This window comes from Oryzias latipes, chromosome 2 (assembly GCF_053564925.1).
Source record: "Oryzias latipes strain Hd-rR chromosome 2, Olatipes_Hd-rR_3.1".
Taxonomy (NCBI): domain Eukaryota; kingdom Metazoa; phylum Chordata; class Actinopteri; order Beloniformes; family Adrianichthyidae; genus Oryzias; species Oryzias latipes.
In genome coordinates this window covers 51,189,577-51,206,695 of record NC_136238.1, presented here as the reverse complement: position 1 = coordinate 51,206,695, position 17,119 = coordinate 51,189,577, and the positions used below count along the sequence as shown (strand labels likewise).

General features: G+C 48.8%; 1 protein-coding gene across 2 annotated transcripts; it reads right to left on the bottom strand.

Annotated features, from left to right (window-relative positions):
- Positions 1 to 1,180: 1,180 nt before the first annotated feature.
- Positions 1,181 to 16,686, bottom strand: pudp (pseudouridine 5'-phosphatase). Of its 2 annotated transcripts, none has more exons than XM_078942328.1 (4): positions 16,659 to 16,686; positions 12,382 to 12,600; positions 11,487 to 11,716; positions 1,181 to 1,566 (listed from the first exon to the last, which is right to left on the bottom strand). In XM_078942328.1, the coding sequence occupies exons 1-4, from the start codon at positions 16,669 to 16,671 to the stop codon at positions 1,390 to 1,392; spliced, it is 639 nt and encodes a 212-aa protein (XP_078798454.1). In that variant the 5' UTR covers positions 16,672 to 16,686; the 3' UTR covers positions 1,181 to 1,389. The 2 variants fall into 2 exon arrangements, with proteins under 2 accessions (XP_078798454.1, XP_078798453.1); XM_078942327.1 differs by lacking the exon at positions 16,659 to 16,686 and adding an exon at positions 13,240 to 13,399.
- Positions 16,687 to 17,119: the final 433 nt, after the last annotated feature.

Sequence of the window (17,119 nt, the reverse complement as noted above, 5' to 3'; positions counted from 1 at the left end):
TGTGTAGGGTTGTGTAGGGTTGTGTTAGGGCGTGTTGGGATGTGTAGGGTTGTGTTGGGATGCGTAGGGATGTGTAGGGTTGTCTTAGGGCGTGTTGGGATGTGTAGGGTTGTGTTAGGGCGTGTTGGGATGTGTAGGGTTGTGTTAGGGCGTGTTGGGATGTGTAGGGTTGTGTTAGGGCGTGTCGGGATGTGTAGGGTTATGTTAGGGCATGTTGGGATGTGTAGGGTTGTTTTAGGAAGTGTTGGGATGTGTAGGATTGTGTTAGGGCGTGTTGGGATGTGTAAGGTTGTGTAGGATTGTGTTAGGGCGTGTTGGGATGTGTAAGGTTGTGTTAGGAAGTGTTGGGATGTGTAGGATTGTGTTAGGGCGTGTTGGGATGTGTAGGGTTGTGTAGGGTTGTGTTAGGGCGTGTTGGGATGTGTAGGGTTGTGTTGGGATGTGTAGGGTTGTGTAGGGTTGTGTTAGGGCGTGTTAGGGCGTGTTGGGATGTGTAAGGTTGTGTAGGATTGTGTTAGGGCGTGTTGGGATGTGTAAGGTTGTGTAGGATTGTGTTAGGGCGTGTTGGGATGTGTAAGGTTGTGTTAGGGCGTGTTGGGATGTGTAGGGTTGTGCTAGGGCGTGTTGGGATGTGTAGGGTTGTGTAGGGTTGTGTTAGGGCGTGTTGGGATGTGTAGGGTTGTGTTGGGATGTGTAGGGTTGTGTAGGGTTGTGTTAGGGCGTGTTAGGGCGTGTTGGGATGTGTAGGGTTGTGTTAGGGCGTGTTGGGGCGTGTTGGGATGTGTAGGGTTGTGCTAGGGCGTGTTGGGATGTGTAGGGTTGTGTAGGGTTGTGTTAGGGCGTGTTGGGATGTGTAGGGTTGTGTTGGGATGTGTAGGGTTGTGTAGGGTTGTGTTAGGGCGTGTTAGGGCGTGTTGGGATGTGTAGGGTTGTGTTAGGGCGTGTTGGGATGTGTAGGGTTGTGTTAGGAAGTGTTGGGACGTGTAGGGTTGTGTTAGTGTGTCATGGGATGTGTAGGGTTGTGTTAGGAAGTGTTGGGATGTGTAGGGTTGTGTTAGTGCGTCATGGGATGTGTAGGGTTGTGTTAGGGCGTGTTGGGATGTGTAGGGTTGTGTTAGGGCGTGTTGGGATGTGTAGGGATGTGTTTGGACATATTAGGAAGTGTTGGTACATTCAGACATTTAGACATTTAGATGTTTATTCAGATGTTGCAATGTGGACATGCTGGTGTTTACAGTCCAGCACTGAGATCATTTCCACTCATCAAACCTTCCACAGTGCAGGTTCCAGGTCCTCCAGCAGCACTCAGACGGTCTTTAGAGGTACGGCTGTGGAGGCGACGATCTGGTCTTCTTCCCTGACTGACGGTTTCCAGCTTTGGTCTGCACGTCAGTCGAAGGCCGGCAGGCCAAAGAGCTGCGGCTCAAAGTCCTCCATGCTCCCCAGCCGCAGTGTGGCCTCCAGGGTCAGGCTGGGGTCCAGGTTCTGGTCGGGAACCATCACCACCTGCATCCCAGCAGCCAGGGCGGCCTTCACTCCGTTGGGAGCGTCCTCAAACACCAAACACTAGACGGAGAGGAGACAGAGCGCAGACGTGAGGCCGGTTCCCACTGGACCCCCATGACCTCCCCTAACCACAGTGTTCGGCTGACATCCTGCATAAAAGAAACTCCATCAGGGTTTCCAAGGTAACAGAAGGTCTGTTTCTCATGGATGAAAACAGGCATTTATGAATGGTGGTTTGAATCCTTTGTTTAGGATTGCGGTCAGACGCTGTGTCTGTCTGTGGAGGAACCGTGATGGAAAACAAAGGTAAAGATCTGGCCCTCAGACTTCCTCACAGCCTTTCTCCCTGATGACTTCCTTCCTTTTCAAAATAAGAGCGTTCATTGTGCGTTGCTGCTTTGGTTCAAGGCTGGACGGTTGCTACAGAAACTAAGCAGCACCTGAATACAGCATGATGGTGGAGTGTCTTCCCCTCTCAGGGTTGTAACAGAGGGCAGCACACTCTGAGCATGCTCAGAATAGCAGCTCCTGTTAGAGGCGCTGATGTCCAGCAGGTCAAAGGTGGACGTGAAGCCAGATATCCAATCTGTGCTGAGTGACCTTACTGACCTGCAAACCACTTCACAGACGCCATCAGAACTATTGGCGGTTGTGTGTTTCTAATCACGGTTCCATCCAGACGTTTACCGCAGGCGGAATGGCTCAGGAACCACTTCTGCGGTTTCCTCACATGGCTCTGACCTCTGGTTTGTTTGTCTACTGACGTTCTTCCGCCATGACTGATGCAGTCAGCTCCTGTTTGTTTGTCGCTTCTCAAAGGACGGAGTCTCCAGAGATGCTGTCTGATGGTTCCTCTTCCCTCACATATTGAAGGAACGACCCACTGAGGTGGTTCACCACAGAAAGCAGCGGTTCCTCTGAACTAAGGTGTGCCGGCAGACGCCGAGGCCTCCGCTTTGCTTCATGAGGATTTCTCTGGTGACGCCTGAGCTACAGTCCACTCAGACAAGACTACCAGGAAAAGCCCCCCCCAGGGAAGAACTGGGAGAACAAACCAAGGAGGTCCAGATTCCAGTCCATAGACGTCTGTGGTGAGTGGAACCACGGTTCTACACTGAAATGAAGAAGGTGTGTTTGTGTACATGAGAGCGCAGAGCCACCTTTAAAGGCTGATCTGCCGTCTTTTAGTCAAAAAAGAAGAAAGTGGAACTGTTGAGGGAGCTGAATAAACCAAACGAGCATCACTTATTAACAAAAAGGGGTTTTGAGTCCATAGTTTAGGCTCCAGGAGCCGGAGGCTCGATAGCATAGAACCAGAAGGACAAGATGGAAGGTCAGGTCAATCCTCTGATGGCGAGATTTGACCATAGCTCAAGAAGCTCCTCCCACACGCGTCTGGAACGTCTAGTTTATGAAAACGTTTTTGGAGAAGCTAATTCCATGCAGAAAATGCGTTGGGTGTGATGTCAGAAGGCTCCTCCCACTGCTGTAATGACTGACAGGACGACGTCTGTCAGTGGGGTAGATACTGGGACCAAAGGCCGGAGCCTGACTCTGGAACAGACGGCCTGTTTTAGAATGAATCTAATGTTTTAGTGCAGCTTTTATCGTCTGGCGCTTTTAGCTCGTCCCCGAGAAGTCTGCTTTGAATCGGACAGCTAACCGATAGATGGTTTTCCCGTCAACGGGCTCCACAGGGTATCCGTCTGAGGACTGCAGCGACCATCCATCGGTCTGTGGTGACCATGAGTGAGAGGGCAGCGATGGAGGGAACGGCATGAACAGGAAGTGGGAGCTTGATGGTTGGGGTTTGTGCTGCTTTCCTGTAAACAGTGGGTTTGCCGCTAAGCCGTCTCTGGTCTTCTGGTTAAAAGCTTTCCTTTCTCAGCTCCCATGGTGCATTTCCAACAGCGGCTGCATTTGCAGAAGACTATTTCATAAGGAGATAAGTCAGCACTAAGCTGACTTTGAACACAAAGCAAAGAGCTCATGAAGCCCGCCTGCAGCCCAGAGGCTTCATCAAACGCCCCATCGGAGCCAAACCAAACGCCTTCCTCTGCTTTAGTCAGTACCACGGAGTTTAAGGGCCACCCAAGAAGATCAAATGACATGACAAAGTCCTTACTTTACTAGAAAAAGACCATAAATCTATCAGAGTAAAGTGGAAGTGAGCATTCAGAGCAGCAAGGTTATTCTTCCTTCTATCCAAAAATAAAGCTTCACTAAACGATCCACATCTTTCATGTTCAAGCTAGGCTCCGATAAACATAACTGCTAAAGTTCAACAGTTATACATTTTTCCTTGTAAATTTGAGATTAAAAAAAATTATATTTACAGTATTTTTTTTTTACTTGAATTTACAAGATTTAAATTAGCAAATTTGAGAATTTTTTCACCATAACTTTACGACCTAAAATTTCAACTTTTAACAGCTATGACTTTTTCTCGCATACATTTAGGTCTTAAAAATCTCATAATCTAACAACTGTGACTTTTTCTCGTAAATGTAAAATTAAAAAATTTCGCATAAATTTAGGTCTTAAAAATCTCGTAATCTAACAGTTTAATCTAACAGTAATTTAAAACAACAGTTGTTTGCAAACTGGCCCTTGGACTGGGTCATCAGTCAGGATCTGAGGGAGACCCTGAAGCCCGGTTCTCTTCCTCACATGACGTCTGAGCTGATTACACCTCCAGCTAAAGGGGAGGAGCTTCCCGGCGGCTCTTTAAGGTTTACGCCAGAGCAGACTAATGACAGAGAACGTGACCGGGAGAGGTAAATAAGTGAGCAGTTCTCCGTCACTGCGCTGCCTCTTTATTACACCACAGCCTGCCAAACCCCGCTGGTGTCAGATGGATGACAGCCAATGAGAGCGCAGCAGCCGGCTGCTCCAGAATCACAGTTGCTGCCGCGTTGCAGCATCATTATCTGCACATCCAAAGCTCCCTCGGCCGAAAGGGAATTCTGCTGCTCTCTCTCCACCTCATGCCTCAACCTCTTCTTTATCTTTCTTTCATTGGCTGCTGGTCTCTGGAGCCGGGCTACAAATGAAGGAGTTAGGACGCTCTGCAGAAAGCAGAATGTCCTACTTGGAATTTCTGATGGTAGAAGCCTTTTACTCTAGTGGGTTAAGAGCTTTTATGGCTCTGTTACTTTAGTGGATTTTGCTGAGTTTTACTTTCATCTCCACTGAATCTTTGCCTCAGATTTGGTCTTGTTTGTCTCAGACAGAGTCTCCTGTTCCAGTGAAGTGTTCCGTACCGGACACCCACTGATGCAGCGCTCCACGTGGAGACTAAAGCCCAACGTCACATGGAGGCTGTTCCCTGATGTCATCATGGAGCTCCACTATAACAAATCAGAGCTAGCTTTCTCCATTTATTTGTTAGCATCACTCCAAAGGCTGTGTCTGTGGGAGGGGCTGAGTCACTGGCTGCAGCATCAGCTAACGATTGACAAAATGTTTTGTGTTTGGAAAAACATTACCGTATTTTCAGCACTACGGGGCGCACCGGATCATAAGGCGCACCATCAATGAAAGGTCTGTTTTTGAACGTATGAAGGCGCCGAGTTAAGACTTCAGTCAGTCAGACTTCATTTATCGCGTTCACAGTAACAGTAGAACACGCTACACGCTAGCCACATAGCATATTCACCTGTAGATCCAGACCTTGTTTGTGGCACGACCGACACCACTAAAAGCCAACGTTACTGTGACTAAGCTAACACTCAACCTTGTTAGGAACACATTAGCAAAAACACAATCTGACCTCGCTACACGTTAGCCGCGTTAGCGTATTCACCTGTTTACAACACATCTGTGGGCACAACCAGAATGAACTCATTTGTAAAGGCGCTCCGGTTTACAAGTCGCACAGAGGTTAAGGCTTTTAGGCGTGCTCTACCGTGTGCTAACTTTGAAATACCGACGCATGAAGTACCAGGCCAGGAACTGTTAAGGTGGTGTTGCTCAGTTGTGTTCTTTTAAATCACTCCAAGTTTGATTGAAGTCATTTTTGGGAAGCTCCTTTTGTCCCACACCTGGGACGACCAGACCAGAATCCAAAGACTGGAAGACTGAACCCAAACCAAACGACTACATGTTGGCAGTGACCTGAAGGATTCTCTACCAGTATGTGATATACATCTGCTTTCCCTGATAGTGACACAGAACTAAGCGCTAAAGGAAGTGGCGCCTTCCTAAACCCTTAGAAAGTTTCTAAACCTGCTATCAAGACTCAAAGGACCAAACTGCATCTTTGTGGTTCCGTTGGCTTCAGTTCTTTCATAGCTTTGATACAGATCAACTTCTTAGAAATCCAGCAGACTATAAATGCAGACAAGCCTAGATTCTATTGAAATGAACAGAATCTATTTCAGTCTTTCTATTTGTGTCACGGCGCATCGGTTAAGGTGGAGCAACATTTGGTCAACACACGAGGACGGACTGCTGTGGGACGTTGTCCTCAACACGGCGTGAAACACGGCGAGTACACAAACCCTGAAGGGGTTTCAGCGGTGGAACAGGAGGAAGGTGCCGCAGCACCTGGAGCTCTGACAGTCCACCGATCCCACATCCTCATCCGGCGCCGTGTTCACCGCTGCTTTGACAAAGTCATAATGAGCTCCTTTAATGTTCAAACAGCGGCGTTCATGTCTTAGTCATGGCTGATTTGGAGATCTGGATTACAGAAAGCACCCCAGGTGACGTTTCTCTGTGAGGAGAAACAAAGAGCTGGATCCCCCTCTGCTCTTTATCGGCGTGAACGGCTTCGTCTTCATGTTTCATTCCTGTCTTCAGGCAGCGAGACGCTTTGAAAGAATCTCCCTCCATCAGCAGAGGAGAGATAGAGAGAGAGCTGTGAAAAATGTCTGCTTTCCCTGCCGCTCTGACAGAACCGTCCCTCAGACGCCGCCGCGTCAGGCCCTCGCCGGATGGCATGTTTTCCCACAATGCATCAGGTCATTTGCTTAGAGACACTGGTTTATCGCTACGGTGAGGCGATGTTTCTCTGCATTATGACCACGATCCTGCAGGAATAGACATCACAGAGACGAGTGGCGGCCACAGTGCGGCAAAGACCGACCCAACAATGGATGTTTGGGGACTCCTACACGTTTAGGTAGAAAACAGGAACGGTGCTTATTCTGGAAGCAGCACCAGAAACGTCTAGAATTCAATAACTGAGGTGTTCCACAGACAAGGACTCGGTCACTACAGACCTTCACTGATGCATGGTCTTTAGATCGTCTTCAGGCGGCGTGATCTGCTACGGTCACAAACTACCACCACCATATGTGGAGGCATTGGCAGTCCTCTACACTAGCTGCCACCGCCTCATTTAAAACAATCATGTGGTCATGAATGTCGGGCGGGGATGACATCTTTATGAAATCAGCCGACAGCTGGGCGCCACCAGATTGGTGGCCATTCTGCACCACCGGTCATCCGCTACTCAGATTGAGGGAGGAAAGAAGCTTATCAAAGTTTACTAAATGTTTAGACAACATACCTCCCAGAAAGCACAGCGTTCTGTCTGGCGGCCACCAGACCATCTTGCTGGAAACCGTGCATTTAGGTCGCCGCCCTGTGGCGGTTTGGGGTATGTGACCATAGTCTGAATCTGCATGGGAGGACACGACAACTGACTGTCATTGTTGGGTATCCAGTCCTCCTACTGCTGGTTCATGGTCCCCCTAATGGATAGGAGAGTCCCCCCAACAAAAGATCCCCCCATTTAACTCCATTCAGTCAGTGATGGATGAGGGTTTTCCGCACCCCGTCCTCCTCATTTAATCACAGCCGGACACGTCATCACTCATTATTCCAGGAAGCGGTGTGTCGATTGGTCCTCAGAGCCACCGGTTCATTTCTCAGGGAGACAAATGCCGGACGGGCGAGGCCGGCTCCTCTAAGATTAGGTGCCACAGAGAGACCTGTTAGGGGGGAGGAGGCTGTGAAGTGGGAGGAGGTGGCAGGAGGACATTTGTCAGCCGGTACAGATGATCCGCTTAAATTAGGCCATAAATGTCAAACAGACGACTGCGTCTCCATCCGCTCTGCCCGTGCTGTGGAAGCTTCAACGCAAACAGACGTTTCAATGACAGTTCAAGGTCATCTCATCCCTGTCCAAAGGGAACCTTTTTCCAATCCACAGTTTGTGTTTCCATTTAGCTGAGTCATGGTTAGGATGGCTGCTGCAGAGCTTCACGCTCTCATCCAGTGATGCCAGCGAGCAGCTGACCTTCACGGCCCACGTCTTCACTGGACTGAGACGCGTCCGTCACAGTCGTCCGTCCTCACAGCAGCAGACGCTGCAGCACATTTCTCTTCCACGCTGCCGCCTGCTGCTCTGCAACACTTAAGCAGATCCCAGAGCAAGAGCACGGCTCAAATGAAGACGAATGTCTGCTTTCAGGCACAGCTGTGGAGCCTTTTGAATAGTGGGATGGAGAGATAATGTCCTCTCTAAGGGACACCCTCCTCTGAACCAAATGGTTGTTTTTATCTGAAGGTGTTGGCGTCCGTCAGCTCAACGCTCATGTTCAGGAACCATGATGGATGCAGCGCCGACCCTGGAGCTTCACTTCCACTGACACAACACTTGACTGTGCGAACATAGACCAAGCTAAAGGCTAATGCTAGTGATCAAAGGTCTGCAACGTTAAACCAAGCTAAAGGCTAATGCTAGTGATCAAAGGTCTGCAACATTAAACCAAACTAAAGGCTAATGCTAGTGATCAAAGGTCTGCAACGTTAAACAAAGCTAAAGGCTAATGCTAGTGATCAAAGGTCTGCAACGTTAAACCTAGCTAAAGGCTAATGCTACTGATAAAAGGTCTGCAACGTTAACCATAGCTAAAGGCTAATGCTAGTGATCAAAGGTCTGCAACGTTAACCATAGCTAAAGGCTAATGCTAGTGATCAAAGGTCTGCAACGTTAACCATAGCTAAAGGCTAATGCTAGTGATCAAAGGTCTGCAATGTTAAACCAAGCTAAAGGCTAATGCTAGTGATCAAAGGTCTGCAACATTAAACCAAGCTAAAGGCTAATGCTAGTGATCAAAGGTCTGCAACGTTAAACAAAGCTAAAGGCTAATGCTAGTGATCAAAGGTCTGCAACATTAAACCAAGCTAAAGGCTAATGCTAGTGATCAAAGGTGTGCAACGTTAAACAAAGCTAAAGGCTAATGCTAGTGATCAAAGGTCTGCAACGTTAAACCTAGCTAAAGGCTAATGCTACTGATAAAAGGTCTGCAACGTTAACGATAGCTAAAGGCTAATGCTAGTGATCAAAGGTCTGCAACGTTAACCATAGCTAAAGGCTAATGCTAGTGATCAAAGGTCTGCAACGTTAAACCTAGCTAAAGGCTAATGCTACTGATAAAAGGTCTGCAACGTTAACCATAGCTAAAGGCTAATGCTAGTGATCAAAGGTCTGCAACGTTAACCCAAGCTAAAGGCTAATGCTAGTGATCAAAGGTCTGCAACATTAAACAAAGCTAAAGGCTATTTCTAGTGATCAAAGGTCTGCAACGTTAAACTAAGCTAAAGGCTAATGCTAGTGATCAAAGGTCTGCAACATTAAACCAAGCTAAAGGCTAATGCTAGTGATCAAAGGTCTGCAATGTTAAACCAAGCTAAAGGCTAATGCTAGTGATCAAAGGTCTGCAATGTTAAACCAAGTTAAAGGCTAATGCTAGTGATCAAAGGTCTGCAACGTTAAACCAAGCTAATGGCTAATGCTAGTGATCAAAGGTCTGCAACGTTAACCCAAGCTAAAGGCTAATGCTAATGATCAAAGGTCTGCAATGTTAAACCAAGCTAAAGGCTAATGCTAGTGATCAAAGGTCTGCAACGTTAAACCAAGCTAAAGGCTAATGCTAGTGATCAAAGGTCTGCAACATAAAACCAAACTAAAGGCTAATGCTAGTGATCAAAGGTCTGCAATGTTAAACCAAGCTAAAGGCTAATGCTAGTGATCAAAGGTCTGCAACGTTAAACCAAGCTAAAGGCTAATGCTAGTGATCAAAGGTCTGCAATGTTAACCCAAGCTAAAGGCTAATGCTAGTGATCAAAGGTCTGCAACGTTAAACAAAGCTAAAGGCTAATGCTAGTGATCAAAGGTCTGCAATGTTAAACCAAGCTAAAGGCTAATGCTAGTGATCAAAGGTCTGCAATGTTAAACCAAGGTAAAGGCTAATGCTAGTGATCAAAGGTCTGCAACGTTAAACCAAGCTAAAGGCTAATGCTAGTGATCAAAGGTCTGCAATGTTAACCCAAGCTAAAGGCTAATGCTAGTGATCAAAGGTGTGCAACGTTAAACCAAGCTAAAGGCTAATGCTAGTGATCAAAGGTCTGCAATGTTAAACCAAGCTAAAGGCTAATCCTAGTGATCAAAGGTCTGCAATGTTAAACCAAGCTAAAGGCTAATGCTAGTGATCAAAGGTCTGCAATGTTAAACCAAGCTAAAGGCTAATGCTAGTGATCAAAGGTCTGCAATGTTAAACCAAGCTAAAGGCTAATGCTAGTGATCAAAGGTCTGCAACGTTAAACTACGCTAAAGGCTAATGCTAGTGATCAAAGGTCTGCAATGTTAAACCAAGCTAAAGGCTAATGCTAGTGATCAAAGGTCTGCAACGTTTAACCAAGCTAAAGGCTAATGCTAGTGATCAAAGGTCTGCAACGTTAGCTCAACCATCAGGAGCCACTGGGACAACTGTAGCCCTTTTCCCCTGCAGGGGGCGCTGCACAGTTCTTCCTTACTTTGTCAAACAGTTGACCTTATTTATATGCCAGTGCTGGAATCCCAACATTCATGCTAGCGGTCTGCTGTCCAGAGTCCTGTCCAGGGACAAAACCCCGGATCCCAACACACCTGAGCCTCTCAGGTCCGGTCCACAGGTACCCACTGACCAGAGGTGATCTTTCCAAACGGATGGAAGGAAAAACGCTAAATGATGAGGCCTTTTCTGTCCTCATAGGCTGTTAGCGAGCGCACGCTGAAGCACAGCCTTTTATCTCTGGGGCCCCCTGCTGATGTCAGAGGCTGGATCTGTGGGGGGGGGATGATGAAGCCACTTTGGCTTCCCCCCTCTGCACACTTCCTGTCCATTAGAGCTGCTGGGTTCTGGACGGAGACTGGAGCTTCAGGACATGCAGCAGTAGAGCCCGGTCCGTTTGTACCAATGGCTACAACACAATGGTACCCAGAAGCCTGGTCTACCTTCAGGTTGAGGAAAACTGATCCATGCAGTTCAGACGGCTCGTACTGCCCCCCCTCAGAGAAGTTTGGATTTGATTCAACCATTAAACCGTCCAGAAAAACTCTGTGACCACAGGGTTCACCCCTCACACATTTCAGAGTAAAGCAGCCCTTTCTCCGCCCTCCTTCTAGGTTTGAAACCAGAAAACCAGGTGAGTTCAGCAGGTGACCACCGGGTGTCCCTTTGACATCCACCGACGGAACACCTGGGGTTTGATTCCATGATGGCGACAAGAGCGGCGCTACATGGCTGGTGTCAGATGAGCCCTAAAACTACCCCAGAAGGTCATGTGACCAAAGGGCGGGTCCATGACCTGTACCTGCACACACACACACACACACCTGTGTGCTTTATGTCATGGAACATCTGCAACAGGAACCGAGGCCGGCACAAACGGGCTTTAGAGTGCAGGTGAGTTTGTTCTATAGACGGGGTAGGACTCAGCGGTCTGTGGGAGGGGCTGAGTCACTGGCTGCACCGGAATGGAAACTGGTTAAAAAACTGAACCCGGTAACGATGACAGAACCGTCACTCTGACCCATTCAGGTCTCCAACATGACTGACAGGTGACCTCACCTGACACAAAAACAGTGAAGACCTAAAGGGGGCGGGACCAGAACCCACTGGAGAACCTCTGATGGGTTCTGTCGCCGTCAGGATCTCATTATAGTGATCAGGGACTGACGTGATGTGACATTCCGTGCTTCCTACCGTCTCTGGAGCAGCGGGGGGCTCGAACCTGCGGGCACACACCAGGAAGGAGTCGGGCTGAGGTTTCCCGCTCTCCACCTCGGGGTCGTCGCCTAGGACGACGTGGTGGAAGAGGGCGAAGAAGTCTTTGTGCCGGCCGGTCTTCAGCTCGAACGTGGCCCCGGCGGAGCTGGTCGCCACGGCGATGGGGACGCCGTGCCTCTTCAGGTGCCTCACCAGCCTCTCCACACCTGCCGCACAGAGCAGACGCCACAGGTCACATGACCTGTCACCGCAGAAGGGGCTTTTATTGTGAAGGGCTGGGCAGTGGAGGGGCGGATGTTTGAAGCTGAGAGGAAACTGTCACCGCGGTGAAGCGCTCTGCACGGATCACATGACTGTCCGTCATGTCAGCGGACAGGTGTGAATAAAGTTTGTGTTTTTGAACTCTGGGGGATCTGGAGGCGCACACACTTCCTGTTAGACGGTGCTCAGGTCTCAGATAAAGACGTGTAGAGCTGGGTCAGAATCCGGGTTTAGCCGGATTCTGACCCAGAACCTGATGTGAGGCAGCGGTCTGACTGAGACAAACTCCAGGAACGCTCAGAACATCGGTTCTGGAAGTTCCCGGCAGCCGAGCAGTTCAAAGCGGTAACCATGGCAACGACTGTGAGCCCGGTTCAAGTGCAGGGTCGGACGGCGCTGTTTGACTCAGGGACGCTGGAGCCGGATGTTCTGATTATCCAGAACCTGCTGCTCCATCCACAGGGGCACGTTGCTATGGTTACCCCTTTCAAAATAAGACGACCCGCGCCTCTGCTGTACCTCAGTCATGAATGTAACTGGGGTGTTTTAGCCTGACAGGCTCTTCTGCGCCATGGAGGAGGGTCGGCGCTGGTGCAGGAGGCGGGCCCACCTGGCAGGAGCTGGGCGGAGGGGAAGATCTGCTCCTGGATGCTCCTGCTCTGGGACAGCAGCTCCTCGGCGCTCATGGGGAGCTCCAGCGCGTCCCGGATGACCTGCGCGGCGTCCAGCGCCTTCTTCCCCATCACGGAGGACTTGACGGCCCAGGTGTACTGCTTCCCAAAGCGCTGGCAGATCTGCTGGAAGGACTGGGTGTACAGGCGCTCCGTGTCTGAAAGGGGACACAGGTTCTGAGGTTCTGCAGGTCACAGATGGACCGTCTGCAGGTCTGGTTCTGTCAGACTCGGACTGGAAAGAACCAAATGCACTGTGATAGTCTGACATTTGGAGTCTCCATAACCTAAACTTGAGAAAAACCACGACCCGATCAGAGACACAGACTGAGCTGCTCTAAGGCATAAGATGAAGTCTTCTCTGAGCTCCATCCGGTCCCAGGCAGAAGCCTACTTCCGGTTTCTGCTCATCCTGACGGACCGGACCGAACCTGTAGATCCTTCCGCTTCAGAACCAGCTGGACGGTTCGGATGTCTCCTTATTTTAAAGAACTCCTGTGTTTAACTCTGAAAACATGGACTTAAATGATTTTCTCCGTGATTCTGCAGACATTCTCTCATGAGAACAGATCCAGGATCAAACGTCAGCAGGATTCGGACTCGAACTTCAACAGACGGAGTTTGATTCGGTTTTCACCGTGATTTAGTGTCCAAACTGTGCAGAAACTGGACCCGGTTCGCCGGAGTCCGGCGCCGAAACTCTTCCCGAATAGGAACCATAAATGAGTTCCGGCTGTGACCCGGACTACTACAAACGCGGGGACACGGACACGTCAACGGCGGGTTTGGGTCGGTACCGAGCAGTAGTCCGTCCATGTCGAAGATGACCCGGCTCACGCGCTTGTAGCTGCAGCCCGACGCCGACATGTTCGCTCGGGAGTAACCGTCCGGTTCCGGAAAGACTCGGCCCCGGGACGCGCATGCGCACAAAAGCTAAGTGGTGGCGCAATAAACCACGCGTAAACTGACCTTTGCGCGCGCGGCGCAGCTTACAACACTTGAAGGATCCGGTCCGACTCAGGCCGAACCTCAGTTTATAGTTTAAAGTCCAATTCAGTTTGTTCAGGAAAAGATGTAGTCTGACCCACCGCAAATGTGGGAAATGAAGTTTTATTTCACAGCTGCTGTTTTACCCGGAGAAACTACAAAAGGATCAGCTTTGAGGAACAATAGTTAAAGTTTAAGTTGGTCTTTATTTTCAATATAAACGTGAATAATAGTGTTTTTTTTATGAAACAACAATTTATCACTAGTGTTCTAATGTTGTTTCCAAACGTTTTAAATAAAGGTTATTCTTTTGAAAGCCAAACCCTGAACCATGATGTTTCTGTTCAGAACGGTTACATTTTTCTGACAACAGCTGCTATTTTGACAGAAAGACACTCCCCCATGGTCCCTGATTGAAGACAGATGAACCAATGAAGTCCATTCTTTGAGTCTCAGCAGAACCATGGAGTGAACACACCTGGACAGACACCTGAGCGGTGGGGTCAGACTGTGGTGGCGAGTGAACGTTCTAGAGGAATCCACCAATCAAAACTAGGCAGGATGCTGTCACCAACACATGCACACGACCCATGTCCTTCAAGACTCACGGTAATAAATAAATGCTTTACCTATTAAAGTCCAGAAGAAAAACCCACACAGCCCAGACCATGACCGCCCTCCTCCATGCCGTGCAGAGGGGACAGTCTTTACTTTGTCCAATCTTTTCCTTCCTGGTTTATGTCCAAAACCAAAAGTATCTGTTCTGTTCAGGGGTCATTCTGCCAGGAGCTTCAGAGGTGTTTCAGTGCATTGTGGGTAATTCCAGCCTGATCTCTGACCATGGAGTTGACCTACTGTTCTAGTCTGGTCTCATCCGTCTCTTTGGTTGCTCAATTATCTGCAGGAATCAGGGACACTTGGAGGAGAATCGATGACTCTATAGAATTCTTCTTTCTGTCAAACAATAAAACGCTTACTTGTGGTTCAGTGTCTTCCCAAGGACACTTTGACTCATGGGCGTGCAATGCAGGAATCAAACCTGTAATCTAGCGATCATGGGTCGACTGCCCTACCGCTGCACCACAGCCACCCTGGTTTTCTTGTTGTTCGTTTTGAGCTCGGAACTCTTCCATTAGCTCCATCAGATGAGCTAGCTTAGCCGTTGTTCCATGAAGGGATACAACGTAGCTTGGAAATCATCAAGAGTCTTTCTAAGGTCTTCATAGTCCTGGTTTTTCTTAGGGACCATGGTCAGCTCTCTTTTTTAGGGAGTTAATCAACTTTTTAAGTCATTTGAAGATAGTTGTATAGCTGCAGAGAGCCCACATGCATCCGTGCTGTAACCCAGAACCGGAAAATGCCCGGTTTGACTGGTGAATGGCGTTTGGTGTGAACGCAGCAGCAGGTCCACATGTAGTCTTTGGTTCCACGGTCCATCTATGCTGTCAGAAAACGTCTCTGGCTGTGAGCCTTCATGTTGACCTGGATCATCAGCTGATGTGACTGGACCGAGGTTCTGTTCAGACGGTCCCTGAGCACGGAGGACCTGAAGCTCCCATGATGTGAGCAGAACGCTGCCCCCTGTGGCAGGACTGAGACTCTCAGCCTCTCATTTCCTCTGTGATGCTGTGAAAACAGGATCAGTCCGATGACGGTTCCACAAATCAAAGCCATGACATTCTGGAAGAAGCAATCAGAGGGCTGAGGAGCTGGCCTGGAGCTACCGCCTGACTCAGAGCGTCTGCGGATAGAAATAGTGGATGCTGAAATTATGGTCTGCATGTGACGCTGCAGCGGTTCAGTTCTGCTGTGGAGATCCCAGCAGTCACTGCTCCAGAAACCAAGAAAAAGACCTGATTGTGTGTCTGACATTAAAACTCAGCCTTTCTGTCTGATTTAATGACAGAACTCCAAACACAGACAACATTTACGTTACTGTTTATCGTCTCATTGAAGGCCTGCAGAACCATGCATGTGGCATTAAGGCGTATGGAACCATCCGTGTGGAACAGTGTGTGGATTTTTCACAGAGCAGTTGAAGACTCTGTAACAGTCCGGTCCGGTTCAGTGTTTCCATGGGGGGGGGCCGCAGCATCACTGGAGGTCATCCAGCGTTTGGTTCCTCATAGATAAGAACATTTAACGTTTCAAAGAAGAGAGACCTGCAGCTTGGAGCCTTTATTTAGTGGCAGAGACCTTTAGCCAATCAGCAGGTTTCAGCAGTAGCTCCTCCCTAACCAGTCTGTGTCATTTTCTATGGACCTGAAACCAACAGGGACCCAAAAAGGGCCGATTTGGTCCAGACGATTGGGTCCAGTTTATTATGGAAAGGCTGAAATACTGGACCGTCCCACTCAGTGGAAAGCAGAGGTGTTCTCTACGCAGAAAACAGGAACATTTTCCCTCTACCTGCTGGTTCTACCACCTATCTGTTCACGATAAACCAGAGGCTCATTGATAATCTAACGTCCCATAGAGTCACACTGGAGCTTCTGTCATTGATCCTTGTTTGGTTGGTGCTCAAACCCGTCATCAGATACGGCGCCTAATTCCTAGAGTCCTTTCATGTTTTCATGGAGAGACAAAAACGTGAAGTATGCGCTCAGGAAAATCCACGTATGTTTCTACGTTGGTGGTTCTATGTTGTGTGTCTCTATGCTGTGTGCTTCTATGCTGCCAGTAATATGCTGTGTGTTTCTATGCTGTGTGTCTCTATACTGTGTGTCTCTATGTTGTGTGTTTCTATACTGTGTGTCTCTATGCTGTGTGCTTCAATGCTGTGTGTTTTCTACCCTGTGTGTTTCTATGCTGTGTGTCTCTATACTGTGTGTCTCTATGTTGTGTGTTTCTATACTGTGTGTCTCTATGCTGTGTGCTTCAATGCTGTGTGTTTTCTACCCTGTGTGCTTCTATGTTGTGTGTCTCTACACTGTGTGTCTCTATGTTTTGTGTCTCTATGCTGTGTGGTTCTACCCTGTGTGTCTCTATGCTGTGTGTCTCTATACTGTGTGTCTCTATGCTGTGTGTCTCTATGCTGTGTGTCTCTATGCTGTGTGTCTCTATGCTGTGTGTCTCTACGTTAATCTGGTGGTGGATGCAGACTCCTGGAATATTCCCTTAATAATTCAGAATTAGTTGTAGTGATCATCAATTACCCGCTAATAACAGAATCTGCTGCACTTGAAAGGCAGGAGCCGCGCTGAAGGGAAAGTGTGGTTGCCATGGTTACCGTGTGAAGACATTCTTGTATATCAGCATCACAACTGGCAGATAAGAGAGCGGGGTGCAGGCGGCGCTTTGCTTCCTCTTTAGTGATGATGACGAAACCGGGGGGGCGTTCGTCGCCGAACAAAGCCGGGTCAAGGCCTGGCGGCGCCGCTCGCTCTCAGAGGGAATCCTTCACGGGAACGAGGAAACGCTCCGGAAGACAAGAGCATCACTGAGGGTGGAGGTGAGACCGGAACCAGGAAACAGGAAAGCAGCTGACGTCCACTTCCTGCTTCCTCAGGAAGGACCAGGCAAGCGTAGTGGCCCCTCCCACATGGCATCCCAAACAGGAAGTGCCTTCAAAATCCAGCAGACTTCTATAGAAAAGTAAACAGCTCGCTCATTCCATTTATGGGTGGTTGCCATAGTAACGATGACTCAGAGACATCGGAGACATATTCACGGTCACAAGATGGCGGCGTC

What these genes read in the sequence shown, in the direction of transcription:
- pudp (XM_078942327.1), bottom strand. Translation starts at nt 13,309, where the DNA reads ATGTCGGCGTCGGGCTGCAGCTACAAGCGCGTGAGCCGGGTCATCTTC. An exon ending in CATGGACGGACTACTGCTCG is followed by an intron (nt 12,601 to 13,239) that starts GTACCGACCCAA and finishes GTCCCCTTTCAG; the next exon opens with ACACGGAGCGCCTGTACACC. An exon ending in CTCCGCCCAGCTCCTGCCAG is followed by an intron (nt 11,717 to 12,381) that starts GTGGGCCCGCCT and finishes TCTGTGCGGCAG; the next exon opens with GTGTGGAGAGGCTGGTGAGG.